The 21045-nt window shown below is 45.0% G+C and overlaps 1 protein-coding gene across 8 annotated transcripts in view; it reads right to left on the bottom strand.

Annotated features, from left to right (window-relative positions):
• The window catches only part of LOC129830187 (agrin-like), a 283228-nt gene extending 265637 nt beyond the window's left edge, over positions 1–17591 (bottom strand). For 2 of the 8 annotated variants that reach the window (XM_055892531.1, XM_055892530.1), the window contains exons 1-2: positions 17121–17589; positions 14713–14974 (exon numbers count right to left, since the gene is read on the bottom strand). In XM_055892531.1, coding sequence (XP_055748506.1) covers positions 14713–14974; positions 17121–17336 — 478 coding nt within the window. In that variant the 5' untranslated portion in view covers positions 17337–17589. Of the gene's footprint in view, positions 1–14712; positions 14975–17120 lie in introns of all 8 variants that reach the window. The other 6 variants (XM_055892528.1, XM_055892529.1, XM_055892536.1 and 3 more) reach the window with 6 other exon arrangements.
• Between the last annotated feature and the right edge of the window lie 3454 nt (positions 17592–21045).

The raw sequence follows: 21045 nt of genomic DNA, 5'->3' as shown, positions 1-21045 counted from the left end.
GAAAAGCTGTATTAGGAATACAGTAGCATCCCAAAGGCTACCAACTAACTATCCCTGCTACACTACGGGTGCCAGCAGGGAATGTTTATATATTGACCAACACCAAGTCAGACCACCTCCACATCGGGAAAGGGGGATTTGTCCTTGTAACTAGGTTCTTCCTGTTTCTCAATACAGGCGAGTGATTCTATTATCATGCATTATGGCTCAGGTTTAATTCAGTCTAGCAGATGAGCTAGAGGAAGCAGGGAGGGGAAAATGCATTGTACATTCCCTTGTTGACATATTGACCATGAGGCAACACTACCCAGCCTCTAGCTGTATATTTTTCAACTCAGAATGATGAATTCTCTGCTTGAATGCAGTTGGATAAACATAAGATAAGAAACAAGAGATTGACAACCTGAGAAATGGCTCATTTTAGGCAAAACTGCACAAGGTTTTATCAGCAAACAGTCTCCCCTATCATCCAATATCCCATACTCTGTCCTAGACTGACAGTTGAGCTAACCATAACCCAAACTTAAATGACATTAGTCTTACAATCCCCTCGAGGGCTCGTTGTAAGCCTCCCCTTTAACCCTGGTGCCTTTGGCGTGTTTACAGTAAGCAGCAATAAGCAGTTACTTATAAGCAGCTACGCTCGCCATCCAGCCGTAGAAACAGGTGGTCGGAATTGGAATGCCGCGGCAGATTTCAGATCCCGAGGAAGTCTATATCCCGCTCTACAGTCCCGCGACGGGGCTGTGATTACCCCTCTGGCCTTTGTGTCTGGTAAGACTGGGATCCTGGGGCGGTGGGGGTGGTTCCGGTTCACTGTTCATATGAAGTCCGGGAGCCTGCTGGGTCAGTCAGACTTTCCTTTTCCAAACAACTTAGATTAGCCCATGTCTCAGATGCCTGTACTGTAAACCTTCCTCACATGCAGGTGGCTCATACATTTCATTATGTATTGTTTCAATGGTCACCTTAGAAGATGAAGGCCAGTGGAAGCATGTAGCACTGATGTCCCTTTGGTGCTTTGCTACACTGACATTGTGTGCAATATGTGTACTGGGTGAATAATATATATATATATTTGAAGAGCATGGTTTAAAAGGACACTTGAAGGAGTTACAGGAGTAACTAGTCCACCAACGTAAACCATCCAAATCAATTTCAGAGGATTGGGACTCATTTGAGTATTTCTTTAAAGGAATGCTACAAGTTTGGGCTTCAGCCTGTGAAAGGGGTTCAGGGCCAATCCTACAGTATGGAGTTCTGAGTAACGCATATTCCCAGAATAGTTATCTCTCTGTACAGCCCAAGGCGGTGTTCAAGACCAGGCCACTCCATGAACTGTATGAGTGGCATTGAGCCCTATTGAATGTTTCATAATTGTGCCCTAAGGGTAAAGAATTCAAAGGTAAAGACTGCTAGTGCATATTTTTATGGCTTACAACTATTATAAAATGCTTGAGATGACAACTGACAATTTGAAATGGGGCGAGGTTCATCATTCCTCTAACACGATCATTCTCACTTGAATGCTAGACGAGGGCCTTGGCATCAACTCAAATTTGGTCTACTGTCTCCACACTGAACTACACTACAACATCACAAAATAGCGTTTGTATATTTGTGGAGATTTTACATTAAGGTTACACACTGACCAATTTTAGAAACGCAACATGTAAAGTGTTGGTCCCATGTGTTATGAGCTGAATTTAAAAAAAAAATCGCAGACATTTTCGATACGCACAAAAAACGTATTTATCTCAAATTTTGTACACAAATTAGTTTCCATCCCTATTAGTGAGCATTTCTCCTGTAATATTTCTGTCTGTAATAAAGCCCTTTTGTGTGGAAAACCTCATTCTGATTGGCTGGGCCTGGCTCCCGAGTCATGTGAAATCCATAGATTAGGGCCCAATGAATTTATTTCAGTTGACTGATTTCCTTCTATGAACTGTAACTCAGTAAAATGTTTGAAATTGTTGCATGTTGTGTTTATATTTTTGTTCAGTGTGATATGTCATCGTGTCTAAATGTATATGCTAGTGAACAGAGTGACAGACCTATGGTGTCTGACTGTACTATGCTAGTGAACAGAGTGACAGACCTATGGTGTCTGACTGTACTATGCTAGTGAACAGAGTGATAGACCTAGGGTGTCTGACTGTACTATGCTAGTGAACAGAGTGACAGACCTAGGGTGTCTGACTGTACTATGCTAGTGAACAGAGTGACAGACCTAGGGTGTCTGACTGTATATGGATCTCTATGAGACATCAATTCCATCAGTGATTCATATCATTAACCAAACAGACAGAGTCACGGGTAGGGCAGTGAGTCAGGGTAAGGTGAAGTGGTCCCCTCCTCTCTCTCCCTCTCGTTCACTCTCCCTCCTGTCTTTCATGGATTTTTCATTTGCAGCCCTTCATCGCTATTCCTGGCAGGCACTGCCCTCCCACAATTTATTTATTAAAATCTAAAAGTATAATAACTCTGGAGACTCGGGGGTAGCTGGCAAACAGGTAGATCTCTCTGCCTTTGTCAGTATTTGTTGCTCGCACCTCCAATACTCATTATCTTCTCAGTGCCTGTAAGTCCACCTATGCCTCTCTACACTCGCTTCACTGCGAAAACACATTCACACATTATACGCCAGTGTTGTGTTTGAGACCAACTAAAGCGAGTCCGATTCATGACCAAGACCGGAGCAAATCGAGTCGAGTCAAGACCAAGACCGGAGGGGGGTGCGAGGCCGAGCCAAGACTGAGCCAGGGGGCGGCGCGAGGCCGAGGGGGGCGAGGCCGAGTCAAGACCGAGGCCGGAGAGGGGCGAGGCCGAGTCAAGACCGAGACCGAAGGGGGGGGGGGGGCGAGGCCGGAGGGGGGCGAGGCCGAGTCAAGACCGAGGCCGGAGAGGGGCGAGGCCGAGTCAAGACTGAGACTGGAGGGGGGCGAGAACGAGTCAAGACCGAGGCCGGGTGTGGCCAAGTCAAGACCGAGATCTTGACTCGGGGCCGATCTTGAGTCGAAGCCGAGTCAAGACTGAGGCCGGAGGGGCAAGACTGAGGCCGGAGGGGGGGCGAGGCCAAGTCAAGACAAGACCGGACGGGGGACGGGGGACGGGGTGAGGCCGAGTCAAGACCGAGATCGGAGGTGGGCGAAAACGAGTCAAGACCGAGACCGAAGGAGGGGGGGGGAGGCCGAGTCAAGACCGAGGCCGGAGAGGGGCGAGGCCGAGTCAAGACTGAGACTGGAGGGGGGCGAGAACGAGTCAAGACCGAGGCCGGGTGTGGCCAAGTCAAGACCGAGATCTTGACTCGGGGCCGATCTTGAGTCGAGGCCGAGTCAAGACTGAGGCCGGAGGGGCAAGACTGAGGCCGGAGGGGGGCGAGGCCAAGTCAAGACAAGACCGGACGGGGGGGGGGGGGGGGGTGGGGGGGTGAGGCCGAGTCAAGAACGAGATCGGCGGTGGGCGAGAACGAGTGAAGACCGAGACCGAAGGGGGGGGGGGGCGAGGCCGAGTCAAGACCGAGGCCGGAGAGGGGCGAGGCCGAGTCAAGACTGATCTTGAGTCGAGGCCGAGTCAAGACTGAGGCCGGAGGGGAAAGACTGAGACCGGAGGGGGGGCGAGGCCAAGTCAAGACAAGACCGGACGGGGTGAGGCCGAGTCAAGATCGAGATCGGCGGTGGGCGAGAACGAGTGAAGACCGAGACCGAAGGGGGGGGGGGGGGGGGGGGGGGGGGGGGGGGGGCGAGGCCGAGTCAAGACCGAGGCCGGAGAGGGGCGAGGCCGAGTCAAGACTGAGACTGGAGGGGGGCGAGAACGAGTCAAGACCGAGGCCGGGTGTGGCCAAGTCAAGACCGAGATCTTGACTCGGGGCCGATCTTGAGTCGAGGCCGAGTCAAGACTGAGGCCGGAGGGGCAAGACTGAGGCCGGAGGGGGGGCGAGGCCAAGTCAAGACAAGACTGGACGACGGGGGGGGAGGCCGAGTCAAGACCGAGATCGGAGGTCGAGTCAAGACTGAGGCCGGGAGGGGGGGCGAGGCCGAGTCAAGACTGAGGCCGGGAGGGGGGGAGGGCGAGGCCGAGTCAAGACTGAGACCGGGAGGGGGGGTGAGGCCGAGTCAAGACTGAGGCCGGGAGGGGGGGCGAGGCCGAGTCAAGACTGAGGCCGGGAGGGGGGGCGAGGCCGAGTCAAGGCTGAGGCCGGGAGGGGGGGCGAGGCCGAGTCAAGACTGAGACCGGGAGGGGGGGGGGTGAGGCCGAGTCAAGACTGAGGCCGGGAGGGGGGGCGAGGCCGAGTCAAGACTGAGACAGGGAAAGGGGGCGAGGCCGAGTCAAGACTGAGGCCGGGAAAGGGGGCGAGGCCGAGTCAAGACTGAACCGGGAGGGGGGCAAGGCCGAGTCAAGACTGAGACCGGAGGGGGACAAGGGGTCCAAGACCAGGACCAAGACCAGAAAAATGTGAGTCCAGTTCAAGACCATGTTGTAACTTTGTCAAATCACCACCATAAGAGTTGAACATGTCCAGTATTTCTATGTTCATATTTCAAAACAATATGTGGATTCTTTACAATGCTTACAACAATGCTTACACCACATCAATCTGATTTGGTGGGCCTGTCAGGGCCTGGCTCCCAAGTGGGTGGGCCTCTGTCCACCCAGGCCCATCCATGTCTATGCCTCTGATGCATGATGACAATTGCGCATCACAAATAGCCTACTAACCAACACTTCGGATGAAACTTTTTCAATACCTGGTACCTAGTATTTACTGGTAGATATAAGTTGAAAGTCTTACCTACGCTACCGGCTTCCAATGTCATTCTTCTGTGAGCTGCTCCATGCCAAAACCAGTTGAGAGCTGCACACTCTTGCTGCCTGCAGGTGATATTCCACTGAAACTAGTCTGTGTGTGCGATGCATGAATGAATATATGAAATAATTTTACTGTGCTTTGCAATTGTGTAGGCTACTTAGCATGGTTTCTCTATTGTTCTACATAATTGATAAGTCGTATTCCTCCACTACACTACTTTGATACGCATCAGGAGGGATTCAGAAGTGAGTATAAGCCGTGCCCAAGTGCACTCTCCTACATGAGTGCGCTGATATTACGGTTCACCAACCTGAATCACACAGAATCACCAACCTGTCACACACTGAAGACCTATAGGTTCACCACTGTACTAACCTGTCACACGCTGAAGACCTATAGGTTCACCACTGTATTAACCTGTCACACACTGAAGACCTATAGGTTCACCACTGTACTAACCTGTCACACGCTGAAGACCTATAGGTTCACCACTGTACTAACCTGTCACACACTGAAGGCCTATAGGTTCACCACTGTACTAACCTGTCACACACTGAAGGTCTATAGGTTCACCACTGTACTAACCTGTCACACACTGAAGACCTATAGGTTCACCACTGTACTAACCTGTCACACACTGAAGGCCTATAGGTTCACCACTATACTAACCTGTCACACTGAAGACCTATAGGTTCACCACTGTACTAACCTGTCACACACTGAAGGTCTATAGGTTCACCACTATACTAACCTGTCACACTGAAGACCTATAGGTTCACCACTGTACTAACCTGTCACACACTGAAGGTCTATAGGTTCACCACTGTACTAACCTGTCACACACTGAAGGCCTATAGGTTCACCACTATACTAACCTGTCACACTGAAGGCCTATAGGTTCACCACTGTACTAACCTGTCACACTGAAGGCCTATAGGTTCACCACTGTACTAACCTGTCACACACTGAAGGTCTATAGGTTCACCACTGTACTAACCTGTCACACACTGAAGGCCTATAGGTTCACCACTGTACTAACTTGTCACACACTGAAGACCTATAGGTTCACCACTGTACTAACCTGTCACACTGAAGACCTATAGGTTCTCCACTGTACTAACCTGTCACACACTGAAGACCTATAGGTTCACCACTGTACTAACCTGTCACACTGAAGACCTATAGGTTCACCACTGTACTAACCTGTCACACACTGAAGACCTATAGGTTCACCACTGTACTAACCTGTCACACTGAAGACCTATAGGTTCACCACTGTACTAACCTGTCACACTGAAGACCTATAGGTTCACCACTGTACTAACCTGTCACACACTGAAGACCTATAGGTTCACCACTGTACTAACCTGTCACACACTGAAGACCTATAGGTTCACCACTGTACTAACCTGTCACACACTGAAGACCTATAGGTTCACCACTGTACTAACCTGTCACACACTGAAGGCCTATAGGTTCACCACTATACTAACCTGTCACACTGAAGACCTATAGGTTCACCACTGTACTAACCTGTCACACACTGAAGACCTATAGGTTCACCACTATACTAACCTGTCACACTGAAGACCTATAGGTTCACCACTATACTAACCTGTCACACTGAAGACCTATAGGTTCACCACTGTACTAACCTGTCACACTGAAGACCTATAGGTTCACCACTGTACTAACCTGTCACACGCTGAAGACCTATAGGTTCACCAGCGTACTAACCTGTCACACACTGAAGGCCTATAGGATCACCACTGTACTAACCTGTTACACACTGAAGACCTATAGGTTCACCACTGTACTAACCTGTCACACACTGAAGGCCTATTGGTTCACCACTGTACTAACCTGCCACACTGAAGGTCTATAGGTTCACCACTGAAGGCTTATAGGTTCGCCACTGAAGGCTTATAGGTTCACCACTGAAGGCCTATACGTTCGCCACTGAAGGCCTATACGTTCGCCACTGAAGGCTTATAGGTTCGCCACTGAAGGCCTATAGGTTCACCACTGAAGGCCTATAGGTTCACCACTGAAGGCCTATTGGTTCACCACTGAAGGCCTATACGTTCGCCACTGAAGGTTTATAGGTTCGCCACTGAAGGCCTATTGGTTCACCACTGAAGGCCTATAGGTTCACCACTGAAGGCCTATAGGTTCACCACTGAAGGCCTATAGGTTCACCACTGAAGGCCTATTGGTTCACCACTGAAGGCCTATAGGTTCACCACTGAAGGCCTATAAGTTCGCCAATGAAGGCCTATAGGTTCGCCACTGAAGGCCTATAGGTTCACCACTGTACTAACCTGTCACACACTGAAGACCTATAGGTTCACCACTGTACTAACCTGTCTCTAATAGACATAAAGGCTGTTAAGATACTAATGTTTCAAGAAAGGAGTGGATATATTTGGCTGGAGAAGCGTTTTTACACGCTGACTGAATAGAAGCTGATGATTATGAGTTTTTTTACTCCGCTGGCCTCGGTAAGAAATGACGAGTCCTTACTATCCGAGACCAAGTCAAGACCAAGTACAAACGTCCGGTCTCGAGTACTACAACAGTGTTCTACGCACATACAGACATGCACAGGCGCACACAGCCAGGGACGCAAACCCACAGACATCGAAGTATCCTGAGAAAAGTCCAATCCTTCGAGTCACCCTGCTCGGGTACATGACTTCCCATGACTCTCTGAACACAAAGGGGAGCTTGTATGGCCAGTAGATTGGGATAAAGAAAGGCACAAGACCTCACTGCTCTCTCAGTCTTCTGGGTGGGACTGTCTGGGTCTAGGACTATTCTCTCACACTTCTTTCGGTTTGTCAAATGCCCCCTACGCCTCCTCTTTGGGACATAGATAAAACCTACATAGCTACGATGACATGGAACAGAGCTTCTAATCTGTGCAGAATAAGGAAGAAAAGTGGTGATTGGTGGTCTACTCTGGTATTGTTAACCATTTGTTTTCTATTAACACTGAATTAGAAATGGGGCAAGCATTCCTGAGAGTCACTGATTAACTGTAGCTAAGGACTGACCTCACAGACAAAATAATCCACACCATCTCAAAATAAAGAAATCTGGCACTAGATGCGACAAGACTGGCATTGTCCTTTAAAATTGGGACTCACTCAACAGGGATCCAGCGTAACTTCATTTAGTAAGGATGAGCCGTGCATGTGAAAATCACAAATGCTCGCTCCTTGTAAAGACCAATTTAACAAACAAAGAGATGTTTAACCCCTCAATTTCATATCAGTTATTCATTACCGTAGCAGATCTAGTGGGAGGGGGGGGGGCTTGCTGAAGGAATGCTAAGGGGGGTGAAGGTAGGGAGAATGGGATGTAGAGGCCTTAAACAGTCATCCCACATCCCACCCACCCAGAGGAGCATTCCACAGGACTGTCTGCAGGCCCGTCATTAAGTCAGACCACCTGCCGGAAAATCAGGATCCCCATCGCACTCCAGGCTTAGCAAACCAACCCCATACTGCTCAGCCCTTAACGCTATACACATATCAGACAAGCTTTACGCGACTGTACACTGACCATAGACAACTAGGGATCCACCAACAATTCCTGGCCGACACCTATAGCAGATATTTAACTGAGCAAAGCACTTATATTAGTACGGGTGGACAGAAAGTCACACTGACCAGAAACAGCATCACAGCTTCACCCGTGTGGCCATTGACTGGCATGTCACCTCCTTGAGAAAGCGAGAAGAGGATGGAACAAAAAAAGAAAGAAAAAGGAAGAAGAAACAGCCCTTTGTTGTTCTCCTCTGACAGAGCCTTGAAGGAATGACTTTACTGGCATCAAGTGAAGTTGAAACAAAAGCAGCTGATAAACAGACTGGGACAGATAGCATCTCCCTGTACGCTCAACACCTCTCCATCAAGTGGGCTTCCTCTCCCTCCCCTCGCCTCCATCAATGTCCTTTCCCCTCACGGTTTCTCTCTCTCTCCCCTCTGTCAGTAAAAAAACAAATGACAACAAACAGTAACAATTCATATTTTCTCAATTCTCAGAAAATGAAGCCCTCAGGCATCCGGTTAAATCTTGTATCCCGCCATACAATTTCAGACAGCAGTCTCATTGTGTTTTTCCAAAGCCATGCAAATGGCTCTGCTTGATTTTGACACATTATCTGACAACTCGGTGCGTGGCGAACAATTGAATATGCTAACATTTCACTGAATAGTTGTCGCTCGAGGTGCAAACATTGGGAGAGGAAGATGTAGGCTTCGCTTATCAGCTTCTGCAAGGTAAACGTCAACAATGTGAAGGGGATGTGTGTCCCAGTCAGAAGTGGTGCATTTGCCCCTTTTCAGTTCTTCATTTAGTCTCTGGATTGCCTTTGAGAGCCGTGTGAACAGAGATAACACGTTGGGAGCGAGTCAGCTCGCTTTGAACGGCGACAAATATGGAGCTGTGTTTTTAGAGTGCCGGGTCAAAGACAGCACAGTATAGAGATAGGCAGAAAATGCTTCTCCAATAGAAATCCCTGATCATGCTTGTAGGCGATGTCATGGCGACGTTGGCTAGCTAAGCTCATGCGCAGAAACACGTCATCGGGTCTAACGGTCGTTTGATGTGCAGGCCATCAAATCAAAGTTACAACTTCGATATGATGTTGTTTTTGAGGAAAATGAAAACGTGTCAGTTTGTCACTTTCACGAGGTTGGAGTAATAACATGTTCAACTACTTAAGACATTGGCTCAAATCTAGGTTGTGTCTTTATAAGTCGAGAAGATAAACAACTAAGGAAGAATGTTTCACTTCTCTCATTGGCTTCTCAAACCCCAAACCCCGGCCTGGTCTGCTTGGTCTGCTTCGCAAGCGTTCCCGGAAGTCTTGCCATGTTGCGCCTCTGGGTTTAGAAACTCTGTGTCCGGGTGTTTAGTGAGGTCTTGTAAAGATTCCTTTTGGGGGGAAGGCTGCTCTTAGTGAGACTAAAGCATTGCCCAAGTGATCCCGTGCGAGGTTTTGAAGTGGCCTGTACCGCCGCACTAAAGCTCTGGGGAGTGATAGGACGAAACATGATGCCTCTAGGCATCTATCTATGCCACGGAGCATTGGTCGCACTTCCTGACCGTGAGATGCCAAGAAAAACACACATCACCAGCATTCCAAGTCCACACCTGAACAAAGAATTTCCTCACGGTCTCTCTCTCCTTCTCCCTCTCGCTCTTCCCCTTTCATCCTCACTCATCCTTCCTCCTCCCTCCCATGCATCTTACACAAAGACTCTTTTTCCTCCACTTTTGACAATGTGCCTCCCCACCTAGCTCCGCCAGGCATTCCTGGGTCTCTCCTAGCTGTGGAAATGTCAAGAATGGGGAGAAAGGAGTGGAGGGTACACTGAGCGCAGCGACAGGTAGAGTCTTGTCCGGAGGTACTAACATCCCCAGTCTCCTGGATGGTGGTTGGCTGCACACAGAGGATGTGATCCGACTTGACTGTCTTAATTAAAACGTTGCACTGGATTGAAGCCTCAGAGCTCACTCTTCATCAGATGGAGGAATGCCAAATAATCCCTTGGGTGAAATATGGCCCGCAAAAACAAAACAAAAATACAGATTTGTGTCTAACCTCAAGAAAGACGTGGATCGCTATTATGCCCTACAAGATTTCTTTTTTTACCTTGTCCTATAAAGACTGAGTGAAATAATAGTACAGCAATGGAACAAATACACTGCAAATTCACTTGAATACAGTTTGAAAAGTTTCATAAGGTTTCATTGAAACGAAACAGGACCAAGTGCATTTCCTAATGCATATCCCTTGGCCCTCTAAGCCGGTTATGTGAAATATGTTGCTCCGCTAAATTGGCCATGCTAAGAACCTCTTCAAACCCAAGGCATCTAGCAACTAGACAGTAGTTGCTAGAACCAAGAAACTCCTCTCTTCGCAACAAGAAAGGCGAATTTGAAAAAAGAAGAAAAGAGAGAAGAAAAAATGTTAGCAGTACAGTGTGTCGTGCCTGGAAAGATAAAATGTTATTTGTGCCAAATTCTACCAAACACTGCAAACAACCTGCGACCATTGGAATCACCTGCCATCATGAATGATTTGGCCGTTTTTGAGGCCTGTATATGGAGGCCATGGATTCTAACTTTTGACCAGCTGCCAACATCGTCAAGCGCCAGCAGAAGCCGAACAGCAACAAGCCCTGTTTGCTGGCAAAGAGGGCAGAGACAGGCATAGTCACGGCAGATGTTAGGACTTATTAGTCACGGGTATGGGTCTTCTTATAGTGCCTGACAAATGGTTTCTTTACAAAAAAGTGCCAAAAGGAGCGACAGCTCTCAATAACTCTCATTGCACTGGGGAAGTTTTCAGTATCTAGAGCTGCAGCTGGCTAAAATGGATTACTTGTCTCCTTTTCTTCCCAAACTCAGGAAGCTCCTCCAAAAACTATTTTTATGATTGCATGTTCTCAAGCACAGACAAGTCTGATCTATTCATTCATTCTCCACGTCCGCTTCCTCCTGCTCCTGACTCTGCCTCTGTTTAGGTCAAATTAGAAAACGCCAGGCTGTCTCTTTATGGTGCCAAGGCTTTGCCATTAACAGAGGTGTGAACATAACTGTCAACTGCTAAAAGAGTGTGAGAAACGCAGTCCCCAGTAAATACCTCAAAGCTCTGGGTTATGTGTAAAACGACTTTAGGAGCTCCCTTCTGACTTCATAAAACGTCCCCCTGACAACGGTGAAAGGTTACTGGTCAAGCCTCAGGGAGGTCAGTTACTGTCCCTGAAGGTGTATATCAAAGGGGACACCCCCACCTCCTAGAGAGAGACGATTAACCTGAGAAGGGCCGCAGCAGCTTCACCATGACAACTAACCTGCTTAGAGGACTCAGGTGTCCCCATTTGTCTGAGTGCTGGGAAACAGTCATGGGTGTAACCCTACAGCTATGATATTTCAGACACCATTTACTTGTGATGCAGGGAGTGTGATGACTATCTTTACAATGTGACTGCCCCGTACTACTCTGTCAGACTAACCTTAAAATAATCTGGTCTCAGACGATCGTGCAGGTGAAGAAGCCGGATATGGAGGTCCTGGGCAGGCGTGATTACACATGCTCTGCGGTTATGAGGCCGGTTGGATGCACTGCCAAATTCTCAAAAACATCATTGGAGGCGGCTTATGGTAGAGAAATGAACATTAAATTATAAGGCAATCGCTCTGGTGGACATTCCTGCAGTCAGCATGCCAATTGTACACTCCCTCAGAATTTGAGACATCTGTGGCATTGTGTTGTGTGATAAAACTTCCCATTTTAGATTGGCCTTTTATTGTCCCCAGCACAAGGTGCACCTGTGTAATGATCATTGTGTTTAATCAGCTTCTTGATATGCCACACCTATCGGTTGGATGGATTATCTTGGCAAAGGAGAAATGCTCACTAACAGCGATGTAAACAAATTTGTGCACATTTGAGAGAAATAAGCTTTTTGTGTGTATGGAACATATCTGGGATCTTTTATTTCAGCGTATGAAACATGGGGCGAACACTTTACATGTTGCGTTTATATTTTTGTTCAGTAAATATTGAAAGTCAGCATTTTCATCAGATGACAACAGAAGTGCAACGCTATTTGGCTGACAGCCACACGAGTAAAAGAGCTTACAAAGAAAAATAAAGGTATTTTTTTGCAAAAACTATACTTGGCCATCATATTTCTAATGTTTTTCATAGAAAGAATGTAGCCAGCAACATTTCCTAATATTTTGCTTAAAGTTAAAATTGCATTTTACCAGAGAAAAGCAGGCAGGCTACACCGAGGAAAGTACTGGAAAAAAGTAGCTACACATCAGTCAGAGCATTGTCTGCTGGTTGAATGCCCGTTCATGAATTCTCATCCAAGTGGAGAAGTGCAACTGAAGCACAAAATGTGTCTGATGCAGAGCGGAAATTACAATTACAATAAGAAGCATTTCAGATCTTCGTTTAAAAAAAACAGCAAGATATTTCTTATGCCTTTGAACTTTTTTCCTGCGTGAAAAATTAAGAATGATGTGTTAACGCGACAACTAAGCTTAACTTGCTAGTTATCTAAGTAAGTGGCTGAATGAATAAGCTGACGGGGCATCATATTGAGTTAGCTTTCTGCCGTGTTTGAGAAGTCAAAGCCCTTTGGATGAGTTATCTGTACATCTGCCACTGCTATCTTTTGAATGCCCTGAGTGTTTTCTCCTCTCCGTTCTTGGCCAGTCTGCTACACTCCCATCTTCTCTGAGTAGTCAAGCCCATTGCCCTAATAACTCCAGACTCCTCACAGACACAGCATGTACACATGCTGCTCCAGTGCCAGCACTGTTTTTCCTTCAGATAAGCATGTGTCAAAACTTTGTTCATTTCCACAATGTCTCTCGTTCACATTCACTTTTAAATGTCCAAACTCACCAAAAATGGCATTTGGTAGCTCCTATATGTATAACTTTATGAGCTAGATTGACATTCTTTGCGCTCATTAGCATATTTAGCTAGCAACCTCCATGGAAATTCGCTATTACTTGTGCTAATTTTGTTAGACCCCCAATGGCCTTTTTTTGTAGTTTATTTGGCGCCCCCTTGTATACTAAGCTGGGAATACCGTAAATCCTGGGACGTATGAAGGACGGTATGACAATATGAAAATCTGGATTGCGCCCAACCTTAGTATAAAACAAACAACCCCCCCCCCCCCCAAAAAAAAAAATCCTCATTTAATATCCTTTCCACGGTGTATATTTTTTGTGTGTGAAAAAGTCACTTTTCCTTTATCAGAATAATGATTCTCCTCTATAGCTAGATTTCCATCCAATATTCTATATTGTAAAATCTGCATAAAAACAATATGTACATTTTCCCACCAGAGATGTTTTCAACTCTATTAATGGTTTTCTCACAAAAATGTTTTGCATTATATAGCGAGTGTGCACACTCTGCTATTGGCATGTGCACCCTAGCCAACAGCGTTAGCTGCACACTGTTGGCTAGAACGCACATATAGCCTATATGAGGAGATTATTATTATGGAAAAAAGAGCAAGATTATTTTTACTTGTCAAACGGCAGCCAAGCATCGATCATCATGTCACCGGAATAAGACCCTTAATATGTATTGGAAAGGAGCATCAAGCTTATCAACTTGCACTTTCACCACCCTGTGAAGTTCATCATTTATTTAATCTGTTGCCTAATAAACTGCATGCTTTCCCGATGAGTCATAGTAGGAAGACCACACATGTCATCGCGTGACTCCAAGTTACCTTCAATATGATGGTAATTATATCAATATTCGCACATGAAAGCTTTTCCACTGGCATTTTCCTCATAATTAATTTTACCGACAGAAAAAGATCCCACCTTGTCTAACATATTTTGTTTTATCGATACTTGGAAAGTTTACCGAAGATTTCCATCAGGCCTTTCATGACATTTTTTTATCCGGCATGCACTTTACTCGCATAAAAAGGTTGGAATGAAACATGGTTTATGACCATGTACTGTATTTTCAATGGATTTAATGACAGTTCTTACGAGCAGCACTTTGTGTTGATTTCTAAGTTGCTTTTGGCACCCGCACTGCCTCACAGGCAAAATTGATGGCACAAAAGTATGTGTGCACCTGAAGCTCTTGCATGCATATAAGGCTTACTGGCGGTAAGAACGGACGATTGCCATCATTTTTCGAGTTTCAACACTCAGTTATTACAATTTAAAAAACAAACATTGAAATACCATTAGGTAAGGTAAAGCAAAAACCCAAACCGATCAGGGAGGTGGGTGACTATTACATACATACAGTCCTGTTGAGACTGAAAAACAGACAGAGAGAGAGAGAGACAGGGAGAGAGAGAGGAGACAACACAATGGCAGCTTACCGTCCACACAGTGCTCCACCTCCTCCAGGTTGCGCAGGGTAATCCTCATCAGGCTGGAGTTGAGCATCAGCTCGTTCTTATGTGCCGGCCACATGTACTCCGGGGCCAGGTTGACAAAGAAAATGCGCGTGTCGCCAGTGGCAACCTGGTTGTCGCATATCACAGGGTCCCCGAAGCCGCCGATCATCACCTTGTTGCCGCCGTCCAGAAGAACCTCGCCGTTGACCATGGTCTTGCCTTTCAGGTACCGCCATACCCTCACCTTTATCAAGGCCATGGAAAAAGACTCATTTACTGAGGCTCCTCACATGCAGGCTGTAACTTCAAGTTAAAGGTAGACTGAGCAAGGTGACATCATCATAAATAGGATATGATGTATGCAAGCGGAAAGTTGCCATGTTGTTTATGATGATGCAATTTTTCAGTCTACCTTTAAGCAAATATATTTAATATCAAAAGTATTTTACAACAATCGTAGTTTATCAAACAGATTTAAGTCAGGACTCTTAAGTCAGGTATTTCATGTTTATATGCATCCAAGCACTTATTCTGCCAAGCACTTATTTTAATAAAACTTTAAAGGGACAAATTGTATACATCAGTGTACCATGGTTCAATAAATACATACTTTCCTGGACTGTATCTGCTAAACCATAACCGTATTCGCAACAGAAGACATTTCATATTCATGGGACAGGTTTCCATTTGGGCCGGTCTCATTTGGTGGTAAGTGGTACCGATCCAAAAACGTGACACCACTAATCTACTCCCTCTACATCCCAAGTCATGAGACAACGGAACCTAGACCAACCAGCAGGTTTCTGAGCTCGGCGAGAACTGACTGACACTGGTTTACGTCTTTTGACAGAGATTAGATTGGTGTAGCTCAGTTTTAATAGAAGGTTTAACAATGAATGACTTAAGGAATTTCATCAATGACTTTGTGGAGGAGTGTTGTTAATGGCTGGATGGGGTTCTGTGAGGACTACGGTCACGGATTTCACAAGTGTATGAATGTACACTGTATATCCCTCAACATTAGGCTACATTGGAATAATTGTGTTTGTTTGCAGCCCTTTTAATCTTAATGCAGCACAACAAACCTTTCCAGAACCCATTTAAATTGAATATTTCTTTATCTGCCAACACTATACATTACTAAATGGAATGCAACCGGAGGATTGATGGTATCAGAATCCCAGGTGCAACCTACTGTCCGTGTACCCTTGAGCAAGGCACGTAATCCCTAATTTGCTAAAGGGGCACTGCTCTGTATCTGACCCTGTGCTGCTTTCAGCCTCTTGTGTGTGGTGTCCGGGAAGTTAGGAATAACATAAGACGGCAAAAGATGAATGTCCATTTGACAATGGACAATAAAGTTGTATTATTTTTCTTCATCCTACCGATGTATTGGGTTTGTCATGTTCTCAACAAAAAAAAGGTAGCTTATTGCTCACAGAGAGATGCATACCGTTTTCATCATCAAACAAATGGACCACTGACTATAGGTCTCCCGAGTGGCGCAGCGGTCTAAGGCATTGCATCTCAGTGCTAGAGGCGTCACTACAGACCCTGGTTCGATCCCAGGCTATATCACAACCGACCGTGATCGGGAGTCCCATAGGGCGGCGCACAATTGGCCCAGCGTCGTCCGGGTTTTGGGAGGGTTTAGCCGGGGTAGGCCGTCATTGTAAATAGCAACTTGTTCTAAACTGACTTGCCTGGTTAAATAAATATACAAATGGGTGCCGTTTGCAGTTCGTCTACCTGCACTGTAGTAACAAGGTTGGTCACGGGCCAGTGCTACTGGTTTGCATGGCAGGTGGTTCACAGCATGTTTGTGATGATTACGTGGCTGAGTAGTAGGCCTAGTAGCTATATAATTGATGGTTAAAAAGTTTAAAGGAACACATAGGATACGGATCTTTAGTGTTGTGCTCTATGACAAGGCAATTGTCAAATACAACTTCATGCCTGTAAATAAAAAAAATAAAACAAGCTTCTGAAGAACAACAAATGTAACGCCGTATATATAGCTCATATGTAGCTTAAAAAATATATATATCGTGCACGTGAGCTTCCCTTAGGAAAACATATATTGTATTTTATGTATCAAAGTGGGGTTATTGGCCTATAAATATGTAATAAATAGTTAACACTTGTTGAAAAGGTTGAGATTGCTATTACTTTTTTGTTCAACTACTGTGTGAGAAGGCCTAAGACCGATGCACTGATTCAAATGGCTATGATTTGACAGGTGTCACTTTGGAGTTAAGTTTACCTGTATCCTACTTTCTGAAACAGAAACATTGAATACTTTGTAACGTTTTCGACAAGACTATCGTTACTTTGTAGCCAACCTCACTCAACATAAATCTATCCACTCAAGTCAGGACAGTCAGGCTTACCTTGCACGAGTATGTATTGTGCACTGGGTCCATGTTCATGATTTCTTCAACGGTACCAGTCAAAACTACGTTCGCCTCCTCTTCCCTTTTCTCCAAGTCTTTCTCCGGACAACTTCCGTGACACCGTTGACAGAAAACGGCGAATATCATCAATGCCCACCCGTACAACTGAGTTGGTCTCCGTTGTGAAACCATGGTCACGAAAACGGGTAACATACTAAATAAATTCTCTGCGACACAAAGTAGCCTACAAATTGTTTTCGCAACAATACTCGCTATGTAGGCGAATAAGCCTTCTCCTAACTTCCCTACCGACCACAAAGCTCTCTCAATTTCAGACAAATCTCATCCGTCTGCTGCGTGCGCGACCTGAGCTGCCTCGCTGCAAGCCGGCTGAGAGAGAAGAAAAGGGTTGGATTCTCTCTCAAGGAATGCGCTACATTTCACCCCCCCCCCTCACACTCGATTCTTTTTGAATGACGCTTCGGATTTGCATGCAATCTGAATTGCTGATACGACTGGTGAAGGGACCTGCGGTTTCAGGAAGGCTGCCGAAAGTGGTGTAAAACGCCACCCTTCGGAGAAATGGTGCGTCCACTGAACAAGCGGAAAACCAAAGGGGAATTGCTTTGAGGCAAGTGATGACCAAGTAGCCTACACTAAACATTGAAAGTAGTCTCGGCCTATATTGTGTGTAGCCTAGCCTAAACTATGAAATAATCAAATAACAAAACAAAAACATTGGGTATGTAAGGCCTATCCCTAATAAACAAACCAACAGAAACAGTCCAGAACTGGCAATACTGTAAGCCTAAGCAATACAATTATGGATCTTATTAAATATTTGCCATGATCAACATTTGTAAATGCTACCATGTGTGCGTTTTTTTTTACAGCTCCCAGTTAGGAATAGACACTGCGTAAATTTCCACTCTTCAAAAGCTGTAATTTTAAATAGACTATCCGTCAATCTATTCCTGGAAAATGACAGGCTTGCGATGTGCTCTCCAACAGAGGATATTTGTAGAGATTTGTTCCATGTTTTCCCTCGAATTTCTTATGCCCTTCCCTGATTTTTCTATCAATCTAAAAAGTAGCCTCTTCACAATTAAAATGTCAACATCACACTCTAAAAATTAGGGGTTCAACAAGGGTTCTTCTAAGATCCTCAAAGTTCTTCGAAGAACCTTACGGTTCTTGGCACTGAAAATGGCACCCAAAAAGTTCTCCCAAGAACCCCATAGGATGTGGGGTTCATTGAGGAAACTTCCTTAGTTGGTGGGGTTCTTGCAGGAACCTAACTGCCCAAATGAAACATTTGAATTTGAATTTGAAAGGACAGCAGGTGCAGGTACTTAACTGAAAAATGTAAAGAGCTCCTCAATTTAAGGGAAGGTTTGTCCCTCGTATGATCTAAATTGATATTGTTTTACGATGATACCATTTATCTTTTCATATTTGTGCAAATCTTTCTAAAACAGAAAATGGACACAATTCAATGGATATCAATCAACAAATATGTAAGAATATGTAGGCTATAAGAATATGTAATAAGAATACCAATTGACATACCTTTTTATGCCTCCTTGTCTGTATACCTGCAGACACAGACACACAAGAAACCAGTTCAGTCATCTGCACCCAATACAGCTAGCCTCCAACATATTCCTATAGCCTACACTCTAAAAACAAAAGATTACTGGAGTATCCTTTAGGGGTTCTTCAAATTGAAACTGTGGGAGAACCCCTATAAGTTCTTCAAATCCCCACAAACTAAGGAGGTTCCTCGATGAACCCCAACTCTTATTGGGTTCTTGGAAGAACTTTATGGGGGCCATTTTCAGTGCCAAGAACAGTAAGGTTCTTCGAAGGACTTTCAGGATATTAGAAGATTTTTTAGACTGTACATATTCTTACCTCTGTTGATTTGATATCCATTGAATTTGTGTCTATTTTCTGTTTTATAAACACCTGCACAGAAATATGAAAAGATAGATGGTATCATCATAAAACAATATCAATTTAGATCATACAAGGGACAAACCTTGCCATAAATTGAGATCTTTACATTTTTCAGTGAAGTGCGTGCACCTGCTGTCCTTTGAAATTCAAATCCAAATCTTTCAGTTTTATTTATTTATTTTATTTAACCTTTATTTAACTAGGCAAGTCAGTTAATAACAAATTCTTATTTACAATGACTGCCTACACTGGCCAAACCCGGACGACGCTGGGCCAATTGTGCGCCGCCCTATGGGACTCCCAATCACTTTCGGTTGTGATACAGCCTGGATTCAAACCAGCGTGTCTGTAGTGACGCCTCTAGCACTGAGATGCAGTGCCTTAGACCGCTGCACCACTCGGAAGCCCAAGAGTGTGTTGGGCAGTTAGGTTCCTGCAAGAACCCCCACCAGCTGAGGAGGTTCCTCAGTGAACCCCACATCCTATGGGGTTCTTGGAAGAACGTTTTGGGGGCCATTTTCAGTGCCAAGAACCGTAAGGTGCTTCGAATAACTTTGAGGATCTTAGAAGAACCCTTGTTGAACCCCTAATTTTTAGAGTGTAATACTACTAATAATAAGTGATGAGTAGGACTATTCGGCAACAGATCTAGATGAGTGTTATTTTAAGCGATGGGAACGCCCTTAGTGGTGCTGAAAGGACAGCGCCAGGATCGAGCAATAATATATTTTTATTTTTTTATTCATTATTTATTGAATATTCTAAACATACAATATACTTGCAGTGAAGCCACTCAATAACTACACCATATCAGTCATCCAACAGATTCCCATTCAGAGCGACACACAGAAGCATCCAGGGTCAATGCCCTGCTCAAGGGCATGTTGACCGATCTACCACCAGGCCAAAAAACGTGAACCCGAACCCTCCAAGATCCCCCCACAGTTCCCCAATAGCTGTCCCTCAACCATTTCAGACCCCTCCCACAGTCCCCCCCAGGAAGAAAACAAACAAACAATTAATCCCATTCCCCACCCCCAAGAACCCCCCAATGCACCAACAACCAAGAGAATGAACTAAAGAGAAAAAAGGAAAAGACAGAAGAAAACAGCAAACAACAATGCAAAAAAAAAGAAACAAAATAATACATTTAAAACAAAGGACATCAAGGACAACTAAAATCATAACAGCAATGCCAACTGTAAATGTTTGTGTGCATGTCTGGCACTATTACATGTATGTGTGTGTTCTTGTATGTGTTTATTTGAATGAGAGTGTGTGTATATGCATGTGTACAAACACCTGCACGGCATCAGCCTCAGGCAAACCGGCATTAGTTGTAAAAACACTGCCACTTAGCGTCATTCAAATGTACTTTTTATTATGTTTTATTTTTACCTTCTTTTTTTTTTGCAATAATGTTGAAAAAGTTGAACCAACTTGGGGTGCTGAAGGATAGCTGTGCCATTCGGCCAGTTCAGGACCAAACAATAATAATTAGCAGAATAGCCTAATAGGCCTACAACTACGTGGTTTAGCTATTTGTAGGCTATAGCCTACTGTAAATATAAATACATATAGCACTGTTTGCAAGGAGAGGTTTAGTTGCGAATAGGAATTTCATTGTATTGTGTAGCTTACGCTTTGGCTGTATCATAAATAAACTGTGATTTGATTAGCTTGAACACATTACAATATTGGCCTACCCAGGGCCAGAAATATGCAGGTGCTTACCGGGGCTGAAGTTTGGACACATGTACTTATTTTTACTATTTTCTACATTGTAGAATAATATTGAAGACATCAATACTATGAAATAACACATGTGGAATCATGTAGTAAATAATAAAGTGTTAAACAAATCAAAATATATTTTACATTTGAGATTCATCAAAGTAGCCACCCTTTGCCTTGATGACAGCTTTGCACACTCTTGACATTCTGTCAACCAGCTTCACCTGGA

This window comes from Salvelinus fontinalis, chromosome 31 (assembly GCF_029448725.1).
Source record: "Salvelinus fontinalis isolate EN_2023a chromosome 31, ASM2944872v1, whole genome shotgun sequence".
Taxonomy (NCBI): domain Eukaryota; kingdom Metazoa; phylum Chordata; class Actinopteri; order Salmoniformes; family Salmonidae; genus Salvelinus; species Salvelinus fontinalis.
The sequence above is the reverse complement of the archived record's forward strand: the minus strand, read 5'-3'. Positions and strand labels throughout refer to the sequence as shown.